This window comes from Sceloporus occidentalis, unplaced genomic scaffold, assembly GCF_023333645.1.
Source record: "Sceloporus occidentalis isolate IW3139 unplaced genomic scaffold, rSceOcc1.0.p SCAF_7, whole genome shotgun sequence".
Taxonomy (NCBI): domain Eukaryota; kingdom Metazoa; phylum Chordata; class Lepidosauria; order Squamata; family Phrynosomatidae; genus Sceloporus; species Sceloporus occidentalis.
In genome coordinates, this window is record NW_028316987.1 from 71,097,070 (window position 1) to 71,122,009 (window position 24,940).

At 45.4% G+C, this 24,940-nt stretch overlaps 1 protein-coding gene across 3 annotated transcripts in view; it reads right to left on the reverse strand.

Annotated features, from left to right (window-relative positions):
- NMT2 (N-myristoyltransferase 2) overlaps nt 1-24,698 on the reverse strand; it is a 56,309-nt gene extending 31,611 nt beyond the window's left edge. The window contains exons 1-2 of one of the 3 annotated variants that reach the window (XM_089533300.1): nt 24,562-24,698; nt 19,715-19,812 (exon numbers count right to left, since the gene is read on the reverse strand). In XM_089533300.1, the coding sequence (XP_089389426.1) occupies nt 19,715-19,812; nt 24,562-24,671 (208 nt within the window). In that variant the 5' untranslated portion in view covers nt 24,672-24,698. The remainder of the gene's footprint in view (nt 1-19,714; nt 19,813-24,561) is intronic. The other 2 variants (XM_089533299.1, XM_089533301.1) reach the window with 2 other exon arrangements.
- Between the last annotated feature and the right edge of the window lie 242 nt (nt 24,699-24,940).

The following is a 24,940-nucleotide window of genomic DNA, read 5'->3' on the forward strand; positions in this document are numbered from 1 at the left end:
ATCCTGAGATCAAACAAGACTGTGTGTTCAGTGTTGCAAAAACACACTATTCTAAAACACAGCAAGATGTTTGTCATGATCACATTTTAAAGCAGCATGCCATCTCACAAACACCTTTGCTGTGCATCACCAAAGACAAAAAAAACCCAGCACTGACAACTGAAAAGAAAAGAAAAAATCATGTAGATAACAGCAAAAGTGTTGAGTTGTGGGTTTTGTGTTTTGTTTTGTTTTCTCAAAAGCATTCCTAGAAGATAAGTTGTTCCTAGTTTCTTGGCTGGTATGCTGTCCAATTAGGCCTTTACAAATTAAGACATAATTACCCTCTTTTGATTTTCTACCAATATAGCTATTGTGGCTTTGCACCCAACAAACCACAGGCATTATAGTTTTAGAGGGTAAGAGTCCTGAAAAATTTCTGTTAGTATACCATCCTGAATTTGTTAGGTACACTCGCCCCTCCATATTCGCTAGGGTTAGGGGCACAAGACCCCCGTGAATATGGAAAAACAGCAAACAACAAAAACGCCATGTTTTTACCTGAGAAGACATCTCTCTAGGAATCTCTAGGTCCTCCAGTGCAACTCTGTGGTCAACATCTGCCAGACACTGACCACAGAATTGTGCTGGAGGACCTACAGATGCCTAGTACAGTATTCTCTCTAGGAATCTCTTGGTCTTTCAGTGCAACCTTTAGTTAAAGTTGACCATAGAGTTGTACTGGAGGACCTAAATATTCCTAGAGAGAACATATTAATCAAATATGCAAATATCAAAGCCGTAAATATGGAGGGATGAGTGTATCTTCAAGTCAACTCTTGATTTATGGAAAATCCTCCCATGGGGTTTTCCAAGCAGTGTGTCTATGTGTGTATGCCTTCAAGTCACCCATTGACCTATAGTGACCATCAGATTTTCTTAGGCAAGGATACTCAGAGATGGTTTTGCCATTGCTCTCCTACAGCCTACAGCACCTGATATTCATTGGTAGGCTCCCATCCAAGTACAAATCATGGTTGACCCTGCTTAGCTTCTAAGATCAGACAGGATCTGGTGCCTTTAGCAAGACAGGATTAAATTTCTAGTGATTCCCAACAGTAAGAAGGTGACCATTATACTACCTTAAATCCACCAGAATCATTTTATCTAAAATGACTGTGTCTTTAGCTCCATCCAGGGCAGCGGCTCGGAGGACTTTCCCTCGCCGCCGGAGCGGCGTTTCCAAGGGGCGGGGCCGGTGAGAGCGGCCCCATAAAGCCGGCTCCCGGCCTCCCTAAGGAGGACGCCACCGCTTGCCCTCCTCCATCCAGGGCAGCGGCTCGTAGGACTTTCCCTCGCCGCCGGAGCGGCGTTTCCAAGGGGCGGGGCCGGTGAGAGCGGCCCCATAAAGCCGGCTCCCGGCCTCCCTAAGGAGGACGCCACCGCTTGCCCTCCTCCATCCAGGGCAGCGGCTCGGAGGACTTTCCCTCGCCGCCGGAGCGGCGTTTCCAAGGGGCGGGGCCGGTGAGAGCGGCCCCATAAAGCCGGCTCCCGGCCTCCCTAAGGAGGACGCCACCGCTTGCCCTCCTCCATCCAGGGCAGCGGCTCGGAGGACTTTCCCTCGCCGCCGGAGCGGCGTTTCCAAGGGGCGGGGCCGGTGAGAGCGGCCCCATAAAGCCGGCTCCCGGCCTCCCTAAGGAGGACGCCACCGCTTGCCCTCCTCCATCCAGGGCAGCGGCTCGGAGGACTTTCCCTCGCCGCCGGAGCGGCGTTTCCAAGGGGCGGGGCCGGTGAGAGCGGCCCCATAAAGCCGGCTCCCGGCCTCCCTAAGGAGGACGCCACCGCTTGCCCTCCTCCATCCAGGGCAGCGGCTCGGAGGACTTTCCCTCGCCGCCGGAGCGGCGTTTCCAAGGGGCGGGGCCGGTGAGAGCGGCCCCATAAAGCCGGCTCCCGGCCTCCCTAAGGAGGACGCCACCGCTTGCCCTCCTCCATCCAGGGCAGCGGCTCGGAGGACTTTCCCTCGCCGCCGGAGCGGCGTTTCCAAGGGGCGGGGCCGGTGAGAGCGGCCCCATAAAGCCGGCTCCCGGCCTCCCTAAGGAGGACGCCACCGCTTGCCCTCCTCCATCCAGGGCAGCGGCTCGGAGGACTTTCTCTCGCCGCCGGAGCGGCGTTTCCGAGGGGCGGGGCCGGCGGAGGCCGCCCATGGATGAACTGTTTTTGCGCAATTCTGCGCAATTTTACAGCAGCGCAAGGGGTGAGAGCGGCGGAGATAAAGCCGGGCGACCGGGCCCTCTCTGATACGCCCCCTCGGGAGGACCGCCCACGGACTGCGGAGCACTACACCTGCGCATTTGCGCAGCTGCGCAGCACTAGTGTGGGAGGCTTGATTGGCCCTGGGAGCAGAGGATGCCTGTAGTGGCTAACCTCTGCTCCTTTAATAGCCATAGAGGGGCGGGGGGAGGATAGGGATGCGGGGGATGCCTGGGCCAGGGATAACACCTTGGTGGGCGGAGCTCCAATAGAGGTTGTGTGGGGCAGGGGGAGGTATGGCGGTGGGAGAAGGGACTTGCGTTCCAGGGGAAGGCGTGATAGATGCGTCATATCTATCTCACCTTCCTGTCCCCCTCCCAACCTGAAGGACCTGAGGGTCTCTCCAACCGTGCCACAAACCCTGTCGCTGCTCCTGTGCAATGCCAGGTCTCTCAACAACAAGTCCCACATCCTCCAGGAGTTGTTGGAGGACTCGAAGTGTGACCTGGCTTGCATTACCGAGACCTGGCTGGGGCCTGAAGGTGATGCTGTGTGGGCTCAGGCCCTGCCTGCTGGGTACTCGGTGAAGGACCAGCGCAGGTTAGGTGGGCGGGGGGGGGGGGAGTGGCCTTGGTACATAGGAACACCGTGTCCCTCACCAGGAACCACATCCGACAGACCTCCTATATCGAGTGTATTTACCTGACCCTAAAGGCTAGGGACAGTCTAGGGATTCTGTTAGTGTATCGGCCACCCCGTGCATTAGCGGACTCCCTTAACGAGCTGACACAGCTGGTCGCTGAGCTGATGCTGGAGACACCCAGGCTTCTTGTCCTGGGCGACTTCAACATCTCCCTCACGGCCAGCTATGTTCCACCCGGTGTGGCTCGGGAATTCATGGAGACCATGGCGGCCATGGGCCTGTCCCAGCTGATACAGGGTCCTACGCATTGTGCGGGTAATACTCTTGATTTGGTCTTCTGTTCGGAGGCGGAGAATCCGTGGGCGGAAATAGTTAATGTTTCCCCCCTGTCATGGACGGATCATTTCCTGGTAGAGGTGAAACTCAAGGCCTCTACCCAGATCCCCCCCGGGGGTGGTGGACCTGTTAGGATGGTCCACCCTCGAAGGCTGATGGAACCTGAGAGGTTCCAAGAAGCCTTAGAGGGACTCACGGTTGGAAATGACGGCGACTCTGTTGATGCCCTCACCGGTATCTGGAATACCGGTCTTTCTAGGGCTATACACAGGATCGCTCCCAAGCGCCCTCTCAGGCCCGCTTCCAAGCGTAAGCCCTGGTATACGGAAGATCTCCGGGCAAGGAAGCGAGCTCTGCGACGGCTAGAGTACCGTTGGCGCAAACACCTTCGCTTAGACGACAAGACTCTCCTAGACCAATTATTAAAGGACTATGGAGAGGCAATACGAGCAACAAAGAATTCGTTCTATGGTGCTCGTATTGCGTCCGCTGAGTCGCGTCCGGCAGAGTTGTTCAGAGTGGTCAGGGAGCTAACTCAGCTCCCTCCCACCCCGAACCAGATCCTTGAACCTTCTAAGGCCTGCTGTGACTTGTTTAACGACTTTTTTGCGGATAAAACTTCTCGTATAAGCGAAAGTCTGAACGCCGACATTATAGCAGAACCTAGGGTAGAAGCGTCCAGAGCCTCCGTGGACTATGTTAAACTGGATCAGTTCGAGTTGGTGAGTACCGGGGATGTGGACAAGATCCTCAGAAGTGTTCGGAAAACGACCTGTTCTCTTGATCCCTGTCCCTCGTGGTTAGCGGCCCAGGGGGGACCGGCGGTAACATTATTGTTACGCCGGATAATTAATTCATCTTTGAGGGATGGGCAATTTCCATCGGATCTTAAATTGGCCATCGTAAAACCGATCCTAAAAAAGCCCTCCCTCGACCCCCTGGTACATAATACAGTGGTGCCTCGGGTTACGAAATTAATTCGTTCCGCTGTCAATTTCGTAACCCGAAAGGCTTTCGCAAGCCGAATCCCCATAGGCGCTAATGGGGAAAAGCCGCGATTTGGTGTGAAATCGCGCAGAAAAGCACCAAAAGTTTTTTCGTAACCCGAAAAAACTTTCTTAACCCGGAACAATAATTTCCTATGGGTTTTTTTCGTATCCTGAAAATTTCGTAACCTGGGTAATTCGTATCCCGAGGTACCACTGTAATTACCGGCCAGTTTCGCTGCTACCATTTTTGGGAAAGGTGATCGAGAGGGCGGTTGCCATCCAGCTTCAGGCGGTCTTGGATGAAACGGATTATCTGGACCCATTTCAAACTGGCTTCCGGGCGGGCTACGGGGTTGAGACGGCCATGGTCGCCTTGGTCGATGATCTCCGTCTGGGCATCGACGGGGGAAGCGTGTCCCTGTTGGTGCTCTTGGACATCTCAGCGGCTTTCGATACCATAGACCATGGTATCCTTCTGGGACGCCTGGCAGAGGTGGGAATCGGGGGCACTGCGCTCCAGTGGTTCCGGTCCTACCTCTCTGGGAGGTCCCAGATGGTGCAGCTGGGAGACGTGTGCTCCGATGAGAGGCCCCTTAAAACTGGGGTCCCTCAAGGAGCCATTCTGTCTCCCATGCTATTTAACATTTACATGAAACCGCTGGGAGAGATCATCCGGAGACATGGGGCGCGGGGTTATCAGTACGCTGATGACACCCAAATCATTTTCTCTATGTCTCCGACTGATGCAGTGACTGGGGATGGCGTCTCTCCTCTCGCGGCCTGTCTGGAGTCAGTAATGGGCTGGATGAGGGAAAACCGACTCAAGCTGAATCCAGAGAAAACGGAAGTACTAGTGATAGGTTCCCCTGGCCCAGGAATGGCGGTGGTTCCACCTGTCCTGAACGGGGTCACGCTCCCTGTGAAGGACTCTGTGCGCAGTCTGGGGGTGCTCCTTGATTCGTCGCTTCATCTGACTGCTCAGGTGAACGCGACGGTCAAGAGCACCTGTTATCAGCTTCGGCTGATTCGCCAGCTGCGCCCATACCTGGCCCAGAGGGATCTAGAAACTCTTGTACATGCTCTGGTAACTTCGAGATTGGACTTCTGCAACGCACTCTACATGGGGCAACCCTTATACCAAACCCGGAAACTGCAGATGGTGCAGAACATGGCAGCCCGGCTGGTCACTGGTGTTCCCAGGACCAGCCATATAACACCGGTCTTAAAGGACCTCCATTGGCTGCCCATCTGTTTCCGAGCTCAATATAAGGTGTTGGTAATTACCTATAAAGCCCTAAATGGCTTGGGCCCAGGATACCTAAAGGACCGCCTCTCCCCGTATATTCCGCCTCGCACCCTCAGATCGACTGGGCAGCAGCTATTGAAGGTGCCTGGGGCTAGGTTAGCCTCCACTTCGCGGAGGACGTTCTCCACAGCTGCCCCAGCCCTTTGGAATGCGCTGCCCATTGAGCTCCGCTCGTCTACCACCCTGGCCCAATTTAGGAAGGACTTAAAAACCTTCCTATTTCAACAGGCATTCCCCGAATAGATATCCTGTGGGCCTCCCTCCTCTTTTCGTGGCCAAGAGGTTGGGTCATGGGGCTTTTTTAATTTTTTTTCCCCTCTGTTATAGGATTTGAGCTGTATAATTGTGTATCGGATGTTTTTATTGTATTTTTATTGTAATTTTTATATGAGCTGTTTTTGAAATTGTTTGCTTTTACCGCTGTGAGCCGCCCTGATCGAAGGAAGGGCGGCATACAAATAAAATTTATTATTATTATTATTATATAGTTGCTTGAACATCTGGTGATGGAGTCAAGTCTTGATTTGATTTGGAGTCAAGAAATCTAAAATATTTCTTCCATCTTCTATCAATACTCAATATATTTCTCCCCCACGTGCTGCAAAATATTCACACACACTGAGAGTCTTTCTTTAGTATATAAAAGGCATGTTTCATCATTTGATCTATTGTATCTCATTTGTTATTGTTGTTTTGCTGGTGCTGTCTTCATTTCTGATGATGTATCATAACGTTTACCAAATTTCCATTACGCCATTAATGGAGCAAGGCACTTTGTGGCAAAAGTATTATAGAAATATGAGAATGAAAAGCTAGAGGAAAAAAGAATAACTTTATATCATTAGTGGTTTGAGTGTTCGATTAGGACTTCTGAGATCAGGGTTCAAATCACCACTGGGCAAGGGAAACCCCCAGGTGATCTTGGGAAAATAATTATCCTCAGGCCACGGCAATGAGAAACCTCATATGAACAAATTTTGTCAAGAAAACTATGTGATAGGTTCACCTTCAAGTAGTCATAAGTTGGAAAATACTTGAAGGCACACATCAACCACCTACAGTAGCTTCGGAAATACACAAACATGAATTTTGCCTATAAAAGAGAGCACCTTTCAGCTTCTGGTGGACAGAAGAATAAAGATATAAAGTTTATTTTATAAATATAGGAGACAGGAGTGTTGCTTCCTTTCTTTAGGAAAAGTAGACTTTTTATGGAAAACTCTTTTACAGATTAAAAGTAATTTTATTACTTTAGGAGCATAAAATTAATTGTATATAAGTTTGCCATAAAGTTATTATGGCTTATATACAGAATACATTTTTATTCAGAATATAATTACAAATTGAACTTCACAAAGATTATTTTTTCCTAATGGAGCTATAAAGAAGAAGAAGACCAGCCCTCCCTTCAGCCACCATCTGGAAGGGGAGAGAGAGGCAGGCGAGCTCCACCAGGCCTGCCTGGAAGAAGCAGAGCCCTCCCTCCGGTCCATCTGCCTTGGTCCAGGCCTCAGAGGGAGAGAAGAATGCTGGACCTGATCCCCTCCCCCCTCACCATTCCCTTCTCCTTTTTGTGTCGTGTCTTTTAGATTGTAAGCCTGCGGGCAGGGAACTGTCTGGTTAAAAATAATAATAAATGTAAGCCGCCCTGAGAGCCATTAGGGCTGAAGGGTGGGATATAAATACCTAAATATATAATAAATAAATAAATAAATAAATAAATAAAGGCCCTGGAACTATAAACAACACCTGATCCTTGTTTGGTTCTGCCAGTTTGAGGAGCAAGTGAAAAACTCCAACAAAAACAGAAGAAAAGATCCACCTTAGTAAATCCCAGAAAATTATTTTGTTTCCACTATTTCAAGGAGGCAAGTGCTGATTTCCAGAGAAAGAAACCAAGACCAAGGATTGTGACAATCTGCTACTAAACAGAATCATACATAAAAGCTTGCACCTGCATCACTGCAGAAATAATTTTGGAGCAATAAATCTGAAAACCCCTTATCTTGAACATTTTACTCCATAGAGGGTTCCTTACAAGAAAGTGAACTCATTCACACAAAGACACACACACACACTTGGGCTGTGGGCTGTCATTGCTTCAGGCTTGCTGGATATACTGTACTTGATTTCTTAAATGAAGCCTTAATTGGACCCTCAGGCGACAAGCATACACTTAATTTTTTTAAAAGAAAAACTTGAGCCTATGACTAGTATCAGAATTAAATGGAAATCACACTTATTCCATGAAAACACAACCAATTCCTCCTTGAAAAAAACTACTCTTAATTCCCATCTCTACCATACAAGTTTCCTTTATTTCAACAATATAAATATGATGTGGAGGTGGAGTGATTTAGTAATTTTGCTGCTGCTGTGGTTACACAATTGGGAATGAAAAATCCTATGCTATCTACCTTCCTAGCAAATCCTGGGATTTGTAGTTTGGTGTGGCACTGGAGATCTCTGGCTGAGAATTCTAAATACTTCTCCCAGGGTCTCATACTATGAAACCATGGCAGTTAAAGTGGAAGAATAGCACTATAATTCTGTAGTGTGAATGGACACCAGGAGCAGTAATGTGCTCAGCATGGTGAAGTGGTTTGAGTGTTGGACGACAACTCTGGAAACCAGAGTTCGATTCCCTGCTTGGCCATGAAACCCACTGGGTGACCTTGAGCAAGTCACATGCTCTCAGCCTCAGGGGCAAATCACCTCTGAACAAATCTTGTCAAGAAAGCCCCATGATAGGGTCGCATAAGTTGGAAATGATTTGAAGGCATGCAACTACAACTGTAGTATATGTTGCCAGCCAGTGGTCAGAACTTTAAAAGAATTATCCAAAATGCTGAACCCATTCAGTGTTTAGTGGCCCTTTGAAGTCAAGCCCCACTGACATGGCAGCCACTAGCTACCAATGGTGCTATGATAAACACCCTGATCTACTACAAATCATCCAGCACTTTATCAGAAGTTCTACCTTATTTCTACCTCTGCTACAGAGTAAGCAATTTTTAACAGCTATTGAACTGATGTTTCAAAAATAGTTTGTGCCATGGGATTGTAGTGTGTGTGTGTGTGTGTGTGTGTGTGTGTGTATAAGGAAAACTCTTTACAGTATGACCCTTGTATCCATGGGACCAGTACCCACCGTTTCACCAATTCATGACTGAAAAAATATGTTCTCTCTAGTCATTTTCTAGGTCCTTCATTGTGATTCTATGGTATGTTCCTGGTGGATGTTGACCACAGAATTGTTAGAGAATCAGAGCTGGAAGAGATGACAAGGGCCATCTAGTCCCATCTGTGCCATGCAGGAACTCACAATCAAAGTATCCCCGACAGATGGCCATCCAGCCTCTGTTTCCAGACCTCCAAAGAAGAAGATTCCACCACTATCTGAGGAAGTGTGTTCCACTGTCAAACAGTTCTTACTGTCAGGAAGTTCCTTCTAATTTTGAGCTGCAATCTCTTTTCCTGTTGCTTGCATCCATTGCTCCATGCTCTAGTCTCTGGAGCAGCAGAAAACAAGCTTGCTCCATCTTCAATGTGACACCCCTTGAAATACTTAAACAGGGCTATCATATCACCCCTTAACGGTCTCTTCTCCAGGCTAAACATACCCAGCTCCCTAAGTCTTTCCTCATGAGCCATAGTTTCCAGACCCTTCACCGTACAGTGGTACCCCGGGATACGAACGCACCGCGTTACGAAATTTCCGGGGTACGAAAATCTTAGATTTAAAAAAACTGTTCCGGGTTGCGAAGATTTTTTCGGCTTACGAACATTTTTTCGGCGCGTTTCGGCGCGAAATTCAAAAGCCGCCGCTAGCCGCTAGTGGCTTTCCAGCGGCTTTTCGGGTTGCGAAATGTATCGGGTTACGAACGGCGCCGCGGAACGAATTAAATTCGTAACCCGAGGGAGCACTGTACTTGTGATGGTGGTGGGATGGAGAGAAGGGCCTCCCTGTGGATCTCAGAGCCTGGGCCGGCTCATATAGGGAGATACGGTCTGCCAAATAGCCTCGACCTGAGCCATATAGCGCTTTACAGGTCATCACCAGTACTTTGAATTGTGCCTGGAAACAAACTGGCAGCCAGTAGAGCTGTTTCAACAGGGACATTGTATGTGCTCTATAACTTGCCCCTGTTAGCAGCCTGGCTGCAGCTCTTTGGACCAGCTGAAGTGTCTGAACATTCTTCAAAGGCAGCCCGGTGTAGAGCACATTACAGTAGTCCAAACGTGGTATAACTAAGGCATGTACCACTAAGGCCACATCTGGCATCTCAAAGAATGGGCACGGCTGGCACACGATTTAAATGTGCAAGAGCACTCCTGGTCACTGCAGAGACCTGGGCCTCCAGGTTCAAAGCTGAATCCAGAAGTACCCCCATCAAAGATAGTATGACCCCATCTGTAATTCTATGGTCTACTTCTGCCAAAGGCCATTCAACTGAATAGGTAGTTTTGTTAGATATTTAGCCTTCTCTGTTGGAGAGCTCTGGTGACACAGCAAACTACAAACCCCAGGATTCCATAGCATTGAGCCATGACAGTTAAAGCAGTGTCAAGCTCCATTATTTCTACAGTGCAGATGTAGCCTCAGAGAATAGTCTGAACAAGGTGTGAGCAAAATGTGGGGGGGGGGGGAGGGGGGCTCCAAGATGCTGCAGTCCTAGGCAGCATAGCAAATGCAAGCTGTTACAGCTCAACATCATCTGGAGTGCTGCCCTTTGCCCACCCGAAAGCATGCCCTGGTTCAAGCTAACCAGGTCTAGATGGGAAACTTTCACGAATGCTCAAGTACAGATATACCTCAGTTAACAAAGTAGTTGTGTCCTAAGAATTACTTCTTTAACATAAAATTTGGTACCAGAGGCAGGAAAAACTTGAAAAGAATAGGGACAGATCTTAAACTACAAAAAAGAAGAGTGATTCCACAGGTTTTAAAAACTTTTTTCTTCAGAGCTAAACAAGATGCACATGTGAAATGAAACACCCAGGTAGGGTAAGCCATGCTTAAGTAGACAAAATATTTGGAACCTTTTACTGAAGGCTTCTTCCAAAATGGCAGAAATAGCTAGCCTGCCTTTTCCCCCCTTTTATTGTACACTGTTTCAATGTTGGGACAATGACATTGGAGACCAGGTTTCAATTCCCAGCTCCGTCATGAAACCTACTGGTCGACCCTGGGCAAATCACACTCTCTCAGCATCAGGGGAAGGCAATGGCAAACGTTCAATGAACAAATCTTGCCAGGAAAACCCCATAATAGGTTTGTCTTATGATCACTGTAAGTCGGAAATACTTGAAGGCACACAATAACAACTACAAAGAGTGGGCCCTTGGTATCTGCTGGGGTTTGGTTCCAGGACCATGGATACCAAAATCCCTGGATGCTGAGGTCCCATTAAATACCATGGGATAGTAAAATGGTGTCCCTTATATAAAATGGCAAAATCAAGATTTCCTATTGGAAATTGATATTTTTAAAAATACTTTCAAGCCATAGATGGTTGACTCCGTGGACTTTAGGAATTCCCCGAAGCCACTTCCTTTCTAGCTGTGTCTCTCTTGGGCTTTCCACTGGAAGAATTTACTGTAGGTATGCATATTTTAGTCCAAGCAAAATTTCTGTAAGCACTCTAAAGAGTTAAGGTTCTTGTCTGGTGAGTAAACACCTTCCTAGTCCTTCTCAGAAAGCTTCATTGATTGAGGTGTGCCTGTAATCTGTTCTGAGCATGTAAATGAAATAAATTTAGGCTATTTTTTTCTTAATTGAAATATCAAGAATGACTAGACATTGAGGACAGATGGATAGTGTGTTGTCTTCTTGGATGTCTGCTTACATATTAACCTCAGCAGCAAAATCTTTTGCTTTTGAAACTGAGAGCATACTGCAGCTTGTGTGTATGTCTGTATGTGTAGAGAGAGGCTTGCCTTGCTTTCATGTGAAAAAGGAAATCATTTCCTTGCACTAAATATTTCTTTGTTTGTTTTATTTGCATTTATATCCTGCCTTTCTCCCTAAATGGGAAAATAAGAATTTATTATAAAGTATGCATTTTAAAAGGGTGCTTTACCCAACCTATTTCTAAGCAAGACTACAATCATTTTTCTAGGCTCCAGAATTTTGGACACTGATTATTTTAAGCATCCCAGGGGAAAAGAACATGAAGTAATTTAACTGCAAGCAACTGTTTAATACTGATCAGAAAACACACCCATGAAGTTGTAAGGATACAACCAGAGGCAAGTGCAATAATGAAGCCCCAGCTTGAAAATGCCTTTTCTATACTAGCTATGCAAATAAAAAAGCATGAAATTTTACAAGTCTGTCAATATACACAAGAGCCACCATAATGTGGTGGCTTGAATGATGGACTAGGACTCTGGGAGATCAGGATTCTGATTCTTGCTTGGTCATGGGCAAGTCACACTCTCTCAGCCTCAGACGAAAGCAATAGCAAACCTCCTCTGAACAATTTTTGTCAAGAAAATCTGATTGGTTTGCCTTAGGGTCACCGTACATCAGAAATGACTGGAAGGCACACCACAACAATACAAATGTGCCCATATTCAATTAACAATTATTGCTTATATTTTGACATGTTAGATTGTCAATTTTCCATGTTCACTCCAGCTCCAAAATGCAAATAAATTTCATCTAGGCATTATTCAGGCAATACTGATATTTGACAGTATCTTATACTGTAGTTAGTTCCCACTTAGGTCCCTTGAAGCTAGTTGGCTGTTGATAGCAGAATGGTCTTAGAAACCTGCCACATTGCAGAAATAAAGCAGTTTGACACCACTGTAACTGTCAAGGCTCCATCCTGTGGAACCCTGGGATTTGTAGTTTGTCTGTCAGAGAGCTCTGGTGCCTCATCAAACTACAGCTAAAACAACAGGTAAAGTGGTGTAAACTGTAAACTGCTTTATTTGTGCAGTGTGGATACACCCATTTGTTTATTCACTGAAAACGGAGTCTATGCAACAGAGGTTATCTGTCAAATGAAGCTCTCAATCCAAAATTACACATACTCAAACTGCAACCAACACTATTCACACAGAATGACAGAACTAGAAGGGATTTTGATGGTCATCTGGGGCAAAGTCACAGATAAAAGCATTCCTCTTACATATGTTGGCCTCAGTTCAACATCCCAGTTGCATGCAAACCTATGCTTAACTGAGCCATATATCCTCTTCTCCACATACTGATAAGCCCCTGAAGCCAACCCACAAAACCATTCTGTGCTCCAGAGAGAGCAGTCAGGTTTGGAGAAGCCTCTGACTACATTCTCATAGGCAGATGCAAAATGATCACAGCAACATTGAGAACCCTAGAGGATCCCAGTGAATCTCAGTGCTGATGTGCTGTAGTGGTTTGAGAGTTGGTCTATGACTCTGGACACTAGTGTCTGAATCCTGGGTCAGTCACATAAACCCACTTGGACAAGTCATATTCTCTCAGCCTCAGAGGATGACAATGGCAAACCCCCTTCAAAGAAACTTGCCAAGAAAACCCCATGATAGGTTTGTCTTAAGGCTGCCATAAATCAGAAATGACTTAAAGGCACACAACAACAAATAGCAATGTAGCTGGGTGCATGCCCTAAATGAAACATGGAATGTCCATCTTGGGCTACTCAGTAAGTTGGGGATGTGGGCACTGTGCGATAAAGAAGGAATATCAAGCCAAGCAGCACTTGAAAAGGGGGATCTGCATACCTAAAGGAAACCTCTGTGTATCAATGTCCCAAACATTGTGCATATGTGCCATTGTGAATGTCCTAATACTTTCAGAAACCTCAGGTTTTCATCTACAAGGGTAATTGATTTTTAGTAGCCAAGGGGCCATGCTGGATTTCCCTTTCCTGGAAACCCCCTGGAGGAGACATCCCATTCCTGCTGATGCTGAATTCATCACTGCAGCAAACACTTCATGGGGACCACATGTTTTTATTATTATTATTGAAACAAAGAACTTACACACATTCAAACTAGACAATGAAGAAATTGAAATGGTAAAAGAGTTCTCATATTTGTGATCAAACATTGATAGGAAAAGGACTGCAGCCAGGAAATCAGATGAAGATTAAGAATCGAGCAGCTATGAAAGAACTAGAAAACATCCTAAAATGTAAAGACATACAACTCAGCACAAAAGTCAGAAACATACAGGCCATTGTATTCCCTATTACCATGTATGGATGTGAGAGCTGGACAGTCAAGAAAGAAGATAAGAGGAAAATCAACTCATTTGAAATGTGGTGCTGGAGAAGAGTGCTGAGGATTCTATGGACAGCCAGAAGGGCAAACAAATGGGTCCTAGAGCAGATCAAGCCAGAAATATCCCTAGAAGCCAAGATGATAGGAATAATAATAATAATAATAATAATAATAATATTTATTTGTATACCACCCTCTGGCAAACCAATCTGGGCGGTTAACAACAGTAAAATATAAAATATGACAATTAAAAACCCTTTATCCCTCCCCCCCTTAAGACAGTATTAAATAGTATAACATATTAAAAACACAATATCAAGCATAAAAACAGCAATTAAAACTAAAAACCCTGATATCCCTCTGTTGATCCTCAACCATCACTAAGATGGGGCCAAGGGAGGAATGAGGGAATCAGGGAACCTGGGAACCTGGGCCGGGATGGTTAATCTGGAAAGGCCTGCCGAAAGAGATCCGTCTTGACCGCTTTTTTAAAGCTGTCTAATGATGTTATCTGACAGATCTCATCTGGCAGGTCGTTCCAGAGTTTGGGGGCGACAGCAGAGAACGCCCTCTGGGAGGTCGCTGCAAGCCTAGATTTTAGAGGCTGCAGTAAGTTCCTCCCAGAGGACCGGAGAGCGCGGGGAGGATTGTACAGGAGGAGGCGGTCCCTGAGATAGCTTGGACCCAAGCCATTTAGGGCTTTAAAGGTGATAACCAACACCTTGTACTGGGCCCGGAAGCTGATAGGCAGCCAGTGGAGGGACCTCAAAACCGGAGTAATGTGGTCCTTCCTAGATGTACCTGACACAAGCCTGGCTGCCATGTTTTGAACCAGCTGTAATTTCCGAGTCAAGCACAGGGGTAGCCCCATGTAGAGTGCATTACAGAAGTCAAGGCGTGAGGTTACCAGCGCGTGCACAACCGTCTCGAGATCCCTTACTTCCAGAAAAGGGCGCAGCTGGCGTATCAGCCGAAGCTGATAACAGGCACTCCTGACCGTCGCATTTACCTGATTTGTCATCAGGAGCGACGAGTCAAGGAGCACCCCCAGACTGCGAACACAGTTGCTGGAGGAGAGTGTGACCCCATCCAGGACTGGAGGTTGCAACCCAATTGTTGGTTTCGGGGCCGCTACCATGAGCACCTCCGTCTTGTCTGGATTCAGTTTCAATCTGTTTTTCCTCATCCAGCCCATTACCGCCTGAAGACATTCATTGAGAGAAGAGATGCCATCGGAATTCGAGGCCGATGAACAAGATACGGAGAAATAGATTTGGGTGTCATCAGCGTACTGATAACACCCAGCACCATAACTCCGTATTATCTCACCCAGCGGCTTCATATAGATGTTAAACTGTTAGACTGTCATACTTTGGACACATCCTAAGAAGGAATGAATCCTTGGAAAAGAAAGGTGGAGGGAAATAGAAAGAGAGGAAGGCCACATGCTAGATGGATGGTCTAAATTAAAGAGACCATGAATATAAGTTTGCAGGAGGTGCCTGCCATTAATTTGGCAGTGTCGAAAAACCTATCACTTTTTGAGATATAACATGATTGAACCATGCATCTTGTTTTCAGAGATTCACATTTCCTAAGCTGATGCCACGCTGTAGAATGCCATCTGACACCACTTTAACTGTCATGGCTCTGTCCTATGGAGCCCTGGGATTTAGTTTGTTGTGGCACCTGAAGTATCTGATATGAGAATGCTAAATATCTTCCAAAATTACAAACCCCAGAATTCCATAGCATTGAACCATAATAGTTAAAGCAGTGTCTGACTGCATGGATTCTGCAATGTAGATGCAGCCTTAGAAACTTCTGGGAATAAAATTCTCTTTAGAAAGCTGCATGCCCCATGCATGCCTTGTTTACAATAAATAAATATGGCAATTTTGCCTCTGCAAATTCAGTAGCAGTAAGGGACAGAATGAGGAGCACAAAAGAGGCTGGGAACTGGTGTTCCCCATCCCTAATCCAATCCACACAGAGAAGGGCATTATAAGAGGTTAAGAGAGGTAAGAAGAACAAGGGTCGAAATCCTACTGTTACTCCTAAATGGAGTAAATCTACTGAAGCAGTTAGATTTACCTACATGTTGATTCACCATTCAATAATTGATTCAAGGGGTATACTCCTAGCTTGGACTTACCAACAAAATTCCAGTCAAGATTTTTAACAGGAAATATTAAAAGGGTATAAGCAGAAGCAGAACATACATTTCTCACAGAAAGCTCTCATTTCAATTGTCTACATACCTGTTTAAGAGGATCATCAGTGACAAAGTAGGAAAAGACCTCCAATTAAAACTGAATTTGCACTGCAAAAATAATGCAGTCTTATACCGCTTTAACTAGTTCAATGCTATGGAATTCTAGGATTTGTATTTTGTGAGATAATTAGCTTTCTCTGTCTGAAAGCTCTGGTGCCAAAACAAACTGCAAATCCCAGGATTCCACGGAGCCATGGCAGTTAAAGCAGTGTCAAACTGCATTATTTCTGCAGTACAGATTCAGTCTGAATCCTTGGAGAGGTGCCGCCAGTCATAGTAGACACTACTGGGTTACCTGAGGTGTAGGAAAGCGTAGAACTCCACAAGTTGTTCAACTACCATCAGCCTCAGTCTACACGGCAAATGGTAAGGGATGATGGGAGCTATAATCCAATAACATCTGAACGGTCACTGCTTCCTCACTCCTGGACTAGACAGACTAGTGTTCTGACTCAGTACAAAACAGTATTGTGTATATTGTGGCACACCACTGGGGTCCTAAGCCTGCCCCTGATAAAGCAAAACCATTATTCAAATGGACTAGAGCTGATGCAGATGCCTTGTGCACTTCTGCTGAATGAGCACAAAGCAGAGGCATCCAGTTTTCAAGAAAACTACAAAGCAGAGAATATTCCACCAGCAGGCAGCAGTGCTGGCAAAAAATCAAACAAGAGGTAAGAGGGCTGGTGGAAAGAACCGGACAGATTTTGCTCAGCTGAAATTTAAAAAAAAAAAAAAGAGGGGGGAGGAGGGGGCTAGGACATGATCATTTTCAAAAAGCCACCTTACACTGGATCAGACTGCTGGCCCATTTAGCTCAGCGACCTCTGAACTGACTGACAGAGGTCTACCAAGATTTTTCACATCTGAGTCTTTCCCAAACCTATGGTACTTTAGAAATGCCAGGTAGGGAAATACAGCATAGCTTGGTCCTGCGGGGTATTCCAAAAAGTTACTTTTGCAACCTATGTAACAAAGATTTTGCATGTACAAAAGCATGTGAGCCACAGCTCTTCTTTGTTGTGGAGAAGGAAGCCACAAAAAGGTTGCAACACACCAACTATCCAAAGTTATGGAAAAAAACAAAGTTAGTTAATCCTGGAGCAAAGTGGTTCAGAATGAATTGTGTATTTATTTAATTGCATTGGTGGTGTGTGTGTGTCTGCATATCTTCAACATTTCACAGACGAAAACCAGAAGACGAAAACCAGTGATGGTCAAAATGGCAAAAGTTATTAATGAGGAAGAACACACAAACTGAGAGAGACTGCAGCAGTTTGCTTTTGTCTGAACCTGCTGGGAAGGGCAACATTTTGCCCCCTTCTCTGCTCCCTGCTATGTAAATGGAGTGCAAACTCCTTTTACACTCTAAACTCAATATGCATCAATTGAAGTAAAATGAGGACAAAGGGGGAAACGGGAGGAGAGAGAAACTGGGACATTTTAAAAGCAGCTGAAAGAGTGAGATAGTAGAGCATTAACTGGGAATGTCTCTGCCACATTGGGACAGTTGGAGCATATGTGTCTTTGAGACCCTTCCTCAGATGTCCTCCTATCAAAGGTACCTTGCATTTCAACTATCTGCCCACTACAGAACTTTTTACTGTTTTGTGTGCTCTGTGTAACAGTTCTTGATCAGAATACGGGCAATGAAGTCTGTTGGGCAAACCCTGGCTGATATGTGAGGAACAAACAGACAGGAGACACAAACAGACCATTGTTGTAGATTCCCCTGTAAGTTAACTAGCAAGTACTGTAACAGAAATCCTTAAGAGCTAGAACACTACACAACTGAATTTAGTACAATTTCCTCCGTGAGTATCCAAATTTGTGGCACTCTAATTAGTTCTGTTATCTCGGTTCCCATGCTGCAAACTGAATAATACCACTGAAGTCTTTGGAGAGTTGAAATTAACCTTTAAGATTAGTAAGACAATAGGTGCAACACTTTCTGGACCATGTGCAAAGGTAGTGATTATCTAGCATGTTCTACCTCCTTAAACTCCACTAAACATCAGAAATGTGTTTGTTTATTTAACTTACAGCTCAAATCCATACATAGTTACTCAAAAATAAATTCAACTGAATTCAGTGGTGCTTCCCCCCAAGTAAGTGCACTGAGGACTGAGGTTTTCATTTACATTTCTATAGTACTTTTCAATATCCAATTCTCAAAGTGGTTTATATAGCATAAAAAGAGGAGCAGAACAAATTGCATGTAGTACGATTTTTAAAACATAAACAAAGAACCACAAATTCCACAATATTCATTTCACTGGACAGAGGCTTTAGTTCTCAAACTCCTTGTGAATCAAAAAGGTTTTTATACAAAAGAACAGAACTAATGGAATAGGATGCATATCCTAGGGAGGCCATTCTACAATTCTGCAACAGCTACTAAAAAGAACCTGCTCTTAGTAGATATTAATTTTGTACCCACAAAAGACAGTCCACTGTCCAGAAACTTAAATGGCAGATCTTAAGGAAGATTCCAAGGAAGAAAGGGATCATACAGGAGAAGATACCTAAGATGCTTTTAAGTATAAACATGAACAAACATATCAATCATTCTGCACAGTGACAGGGAAAAAGCAAGTTGTGTTTCCCTTTAAAAGATGGCATCCAATCCTGTTGTACTTTTGTGTGTATGTGCAAATGTCCTCACACTTTTAAGTGCGCAAGTCCACTTACAAACAAAATGCTTACATGGGGAATAAGGTCTTATTTAAAGGGTTTTAAAATATTTTGTGTGATTGTAGTTGCAGTCTGCATAGTTGTAAACAGACAAGAATTTTGTTTCTGATGAACTAATCTTAAATTCTCCTAGTTCTGCTGCAAGAAACTCCCATTATTGATGAAATCATATATGTCATTTAATACTATTTTAATCATAACTTTTTGTATGTTTTGACTATGTGTGTTTTACTTCTTCTTGTTGTTGTTGTTTTGTAAGCCTTCTTGAGTCCTAGCTTCGGGATTAACATGGGATATACAGAATAGAATAGAATAGAATAGAACAGAATAGTTGGAATGGACCTTAAGAGCCATTTAGTTCAACCTTCAGTGAGTGCAGGAATCTACCACTAAACTCCCCCCCCCCCCCCGACTGTTCCCACAGTGGCAAATTCAAAATCAGCGGAGACAAACCTCAGGATTCTATAGGATACAGTTAAAGTGGAACCATGGTGTTATAACTGTGTAGTGTGAAAGGGCCCTGTGTTTTGACAATGCTGAATGACATGGATCATACATCTGAATCAGAATGAGGATGAGGTATCCAACACTTGGGCCTCCACATGCATTGTCCTTCAACTCCAAGAAGTCCCATCCAACATGGTCCATGGTCAGGGGTCCTGAAAAGTTGCAAAACATCTGGAAGGCTAAAAGTTGAGAACCACTGGTAAAAGGTTCATAAATTAGTGGTTCCTAGGTTGATGCAAAACTTAAGTAGCGATATCCAAATTGACAGTTCTTTTTTCATCTAAGGGCTTGTCTATGTTTGCCAGAATACTCTAGGCTGCTCACCAAGTATTCTGTTCCCAAATTCTCCCTGAATATTACCTGCTGTGTGTTTTTCAGCAGATGATGGGCGGCTGCCTTCCCATGCAGTCCTTGCAAGCTGGCTGGAGACACTGTGGGCGCAAGTCAGTTTGACATCAGGACAAGATACCTAGCATTGTTTTGACCTTAGAGCAACTTACGGTGTTTGTAGAGCAGTGTGGCAGGGATACTCACAGGGATTACCCAGGAAGGCAGCAGCCTGTAGTCACTGCATTTTGCTCTGGGTTTTCTGGAAAACCTGAAGCAAAAGGTAAGTCGTTTTAATTCAGGACAAGGGCTGGAAATGCTGAACTGGGTCAGAGCATTGTGAAAACAGCCCAGGACCAATTCAGGGTTTGGTGCCTACATAACGTAAGCAGCATGCAGCGATCCCAGGGGGAATTCAGGGTTTGTAAGTACTGTAGACAAGCTGTACAGGAGTGAGGTAATTTTAGATTCTGGTTTTACAGAGTTCCTATTTTAGACAGTAATATCTACTGATGTAGTGCATCAGCGCTATGGTTTCAGGGTTGTGGTGGAATCTTGTTCATTCTTGTCAATGGGGTTTTGGCTTGAATCTCAGAATCCTTCCCTGCCACCGCTATGGCTAAGTCTTCATCAGATGCAAGACTGACTACTCCATCTTAAGTAATACAGATTACTCACTGTTAGCACTGTATTCAACCTCTATTTGATAAGCAGTTGTTTAACCTAGGAACATGCAGTGAGCTGCATCCAGACTTATATATAGAGCAGATCTATTGATGGGGCAAAATTAAGACATGCTGAAGCCTTGTGCTATATCATGTTTAAGAGTGTTACAAAAATGTGTACCATTCTAATAATTGTTGTTGTTGTTGTTGTTGTTGTTGTTGTATGCCTTCATACACTGTTTCTGATTTATGGTGACTTTAAGATGAACCTATCATGGGATTTTCTTGACAAGATTTGTTCAGAGGAAGTTTGCCACTGTCTTCCTCTGAGGTTGAGAGCATGTAACTTGCCCAAGGTGACCCAGTTTGGTTTCATGGCTGAACTGGGAACTGAACCCTGATCTCCAGAATAATAGTCCAATACTCAAATCACTTTGCAATGCTGGCATATAAACTTGAAATTTACTCTGAAAAAATTATTTTAGAAGACTCAAAATATAGCAATGCTTACCCGAAATATATTGTTGCTCACCCTCGTAACATAAATCCTATTGATTTCAATGAGTCCAACATGGAGACACACACACAGACACACACACACACAGAACCTACTGATTATTCTACCTGGAACATTTCTTGAATGTATATGTATGCATAGGTGTGTGTGTGTTTAAAGGATTCTTAAAATGAAAGCCACACCATCTGATCTGAAAGTCCTGCCTTCTAATATACTGTTTGTAAGAAGGTCAAATGTGGTTAAACAATATGAAAAAAATCAACTTTGTTATCTGCTCATGGTCTCACCTGAGCTTTGGGAGCTAAAAACAGTGTAGGATTTTGAATACTGGTGCAAATAATCCCTTTAAAACAACCCCTCTCCCACATATCCCCACAACCTGTGGACCACAACCCCTTTGGGGGTCGAACAACCCTTTCACAGGGGTCACTTAAGACCATCAGAAAACACATATTTCCGATGGTCTTAGGAACCGAGACACCGCAATTTTATGGTTGGGGGCTGCGGCATTAGGAAGGTTGAGAACCACTGCCCTACATAAACCAAGAGCCCTAAATTTACCTACAAGGAAGAAAATAAAAGATGGGGTAGAAGTGGGAGCAAAATTACACATAACTGACTAAAACCTATATTGTGTGAAGCAGAAAATGCTAGATCACAGTAGAGACACAATTCCACAGAGCCACATCCCTGTGTTCTGCATTAGTTAATCTGAAATAGCTACCACCCTCTGGCTCCAGATTCCACCATCATGACTCTGGATTGGAATTCCTACTGAAATGCACACAGGAGAAAGGAACAGGAAGTTAAAAAATATAGTAACATCCAAAATCTACAAAACAGTGATACACGCTGAAAGCTTTCAAAGCTCCACTGGTTTCTTCATCAGGCAAAGGTGTTAAAATCATACAGGAGCAGGGAAAATGATGACTCTAGCCATAGACTTTCATTTTGTTGAAATGTGGTGGTGGTTCTCGTTTCAGATGTTATGGGTTTTGGATGTTATTGTCCTTTGCAATATAGCCAATGAGAGCCAGTGTGGCGTAGTGGTTTGAGTGTTGGACTATGACTCTGCAGACCCTGGGCAAGTCATAGTTTCTCAGCCTCAGGGGAAGGCAATGACAAACCTCTTCTGAACAAATCTTGTCAAGAAAATTCTATGATAGGTTCACCTTAGGGTTGGAAATGACTTGAAGGCACACAACAATAACAGGGCTGGTCCTAGATATGTTTTCTGGAAGTTTAAAAAATGCACGTACAGGAAAGGAAGGAAGGAAGCATTATGAGAAACTAGAAGGAAGAAGAAATAGGAAAGTACAAAGAGGGAAAAAATGAAGGATATGGAAAGGAATTTTTGATAGAAAGGCTAAGGGAAGACAAGGAAAGAATAGTAGACGGAGAGAGGAGTAAAAAAAAGGATGAAGAAAAATGAATGGAATGGTATAGCAATTAGGATCACAAATGTGTAAATGTGAAGATAGTGTATACATTACACATATTTTATACATTACATAATTTGTATTATACTATATGATATTATTAGAATGTTAGGAAATTTGGATATTGTAACAACAAAAGTTATGATGTGTAAGTATATAGATATTATATTATTAGTGTTGTGTTTTGAAATAATAAAAATAAATTTTACAAAATATACAAACACACTCGTGTTCCCACTGAAAGAGTGGTGTATCCCGTTCTGTTGGACTAAAAAATCCCCACTGTCTCCGTGACCAATGGCCATGCTGGATGGGGATGGTAGTACCCCCTCTACTACTACTACTAATAATAATAATAATAATATAATAATTCTGGGCTCCAAAAGGTGGGAAACTCCAGGGCTATTGGAATTTCCATCACTGAGACTACTGAGCATGAACTTCCAAAGGGAGTTGAAGGGGACTGCAAAGGATTGTTGCAGAGGACCACAATAAGCAGCAGCTCCACAAGATGGGAAACGCCAGGGCTAATCTCATTTCCATCATACATACTACTGAGCATACAATTCCAAAAGGCACAGAAAGGGCCTGTAAAGGATGGTTGCAAAAGATCACCCCTCAGATAAATAAATAAATAAATGTTAAAAACAATACAGTCAGCCCTCCACATTTGTGGCTTTGGCTTTTGCGGATTTAATTTTTCATGTATTTGATTAATATGTTCTCTCTAGGACCTCCAACATGACCCCGTGATTGACTTCCACCAAACATCACATTGAAGGACATAGAGATTCCTAGAGAGAACACTTGCCTAGGCATTTATAGGTCTTCTGGTGCAATTCTATGGTCAGCTTCTGGCAGATGTGGATCACAGAGTTGCCCTGGAAAATCTAGAGATTCCTAGAGATGTTCTCTCAGGTAAAGAAAAAATAGTGTCCTGTGCACCTAACCCCAGTGAATGTGGAGGGCCCACTGCAATATTGGGCTACAAAGGGTAGGAAACACCAGGACTAATGTCATTTCCACCACAGAGACTATTGAGCATGCTCTTCCAAAGGGTGCTGAAGGGGACTGCAAAGGATGGTTGCAGAGGACCACAAAGGAACCATGCAAGGTACTGGCAAAGGAGGGGGGAAGAGAGCCCAAAGAGGATGGTGTGAGGGGATGATGGGCCTGCCAGCTGAAGTGCACATTAGCCCAAGAAGAACCTGAGGATCAGGAGTGGCAAGGCAAGGCCAGGCCAGCTAGGTGTTGCCCCCCTGGGGCCAAATGACGATGAGGAAGGCTTAAGCCATGCACACAGGGTGACCAGATGTCATAACCATCAAGAAGGACAAGGCCCCACAAAATGTAGGGAAGTCAAGAAAAATGGAGAACTTGACAAAATTAAAAACCAGAAACACTCAAGAGATATAAATTAATGCTTCCAAGTCACAGTCAAGATGGAGGACCTTGTAGGATTCCTCCTGGACAGAAGGTTGAAATGCAAGACATGTTCTGGAAAAGGAGGGCCTCTGGTCCTGCTGGGAGGGAGCAGAGAGCATAGCTGCCTCCCTCTCTGCCTTCCTTCCCTCCTCCTCTTCCCAGAGTGACCAGCCACCCTCCTTTTCCAGTCCTACACTTCAGCCTTCTGTCCAGAAGGAATTCCAAAAGGTCTTCCATTTTGAGCATGACTAAAAGTGTCTTTATCTCTTATTTTGTAATATCCTGCATTTTCTACTTGAACGTTCTGCATTTTGTGGTGCCTTGTCCTCCTTTGCAGTTATGACATCTGGTCACCTTCCTCTTCCTCCTCTCCCTCCTTTTCTTCCTCTTCCTCCTCCCCCTCCTCCTTTCCCCTCTTCTTCCTCCCCTCCTCCTCCTCTTCTTCCCATTCCCCTCCCCTTCTTCCTTTCTTCTTCCCCTTCCCCTTCATCCTCTCCTCTCTTCCCCTCCCCTCCTCTTCCTCCCCTCCCTATCTTTTTCTTCCTCCTCTCCTCTTTCTCTTCTTCCTCTTCTTCCTCCCCTCCCTCTCCTTCCTTCCTCTCTTAATCCTCCTCCTTCCCCTCCTCTTCTTCCTCCTATCCCTCCCCCTCCTCCTCCTCCCCTTCCTCTCTTCCTCTCTCTCCCTCTCCCTCCTCCTCCTCCTCCAAGCGACCGCTTGCCAGAGACGCAAAGGGGAGCGGCTGCCTCTCTCCCGCCACAAAAGCCCGGCCAGAGGAGGGCCAGAGGCGGCGGCGGAGGACGAGGCCTCTCCCTCTCCTTCCCTCCCTCCCTCCCTCAGGGGGGCTCTGCCGCAGGGGCTCCGGGCGGGAGGGCCCTTCTCCCCTTCCTCCTCCTCCTGGTGTTGCCCCGCAATGCCCGAAGGAAGCGCCGGGGCCGGGCTTCCTTGGCCTCCCCGCTGCTCAGCCAGCCCTTACCCCTTGGAGTGCTCGGTCTCCTCCTCATTGTCGCCGTCGATGCCGCAGGTGTCCTGGTCGTCCAGCTCCAGGCTTTGCTGGCTGGCGGCAGACTCGCTGTCCTCCGCCATCGCGCACACGGGGCCCGACTGGCAGGGAGGGAGGGAGGGAGGGAAGGAGGGGCTGGCTCTCAGTCGCCGGCAGCAGAAGCACGCAACAGCGGCGCCCTCCCAGGCCCCCAGCAGCGCCCACTAGCGGCCGACGACGACACTGCGCCCTCAGGCGGCCCTGGTGGTTTCCACCCGTTTTTTCCTCTCAGAGGCATCATCATAATAACAACAAACACAGAGAGGCTGCAGCCACACGGGGGAAATAACCCGGTTTGGCAGCGCTTTAACTC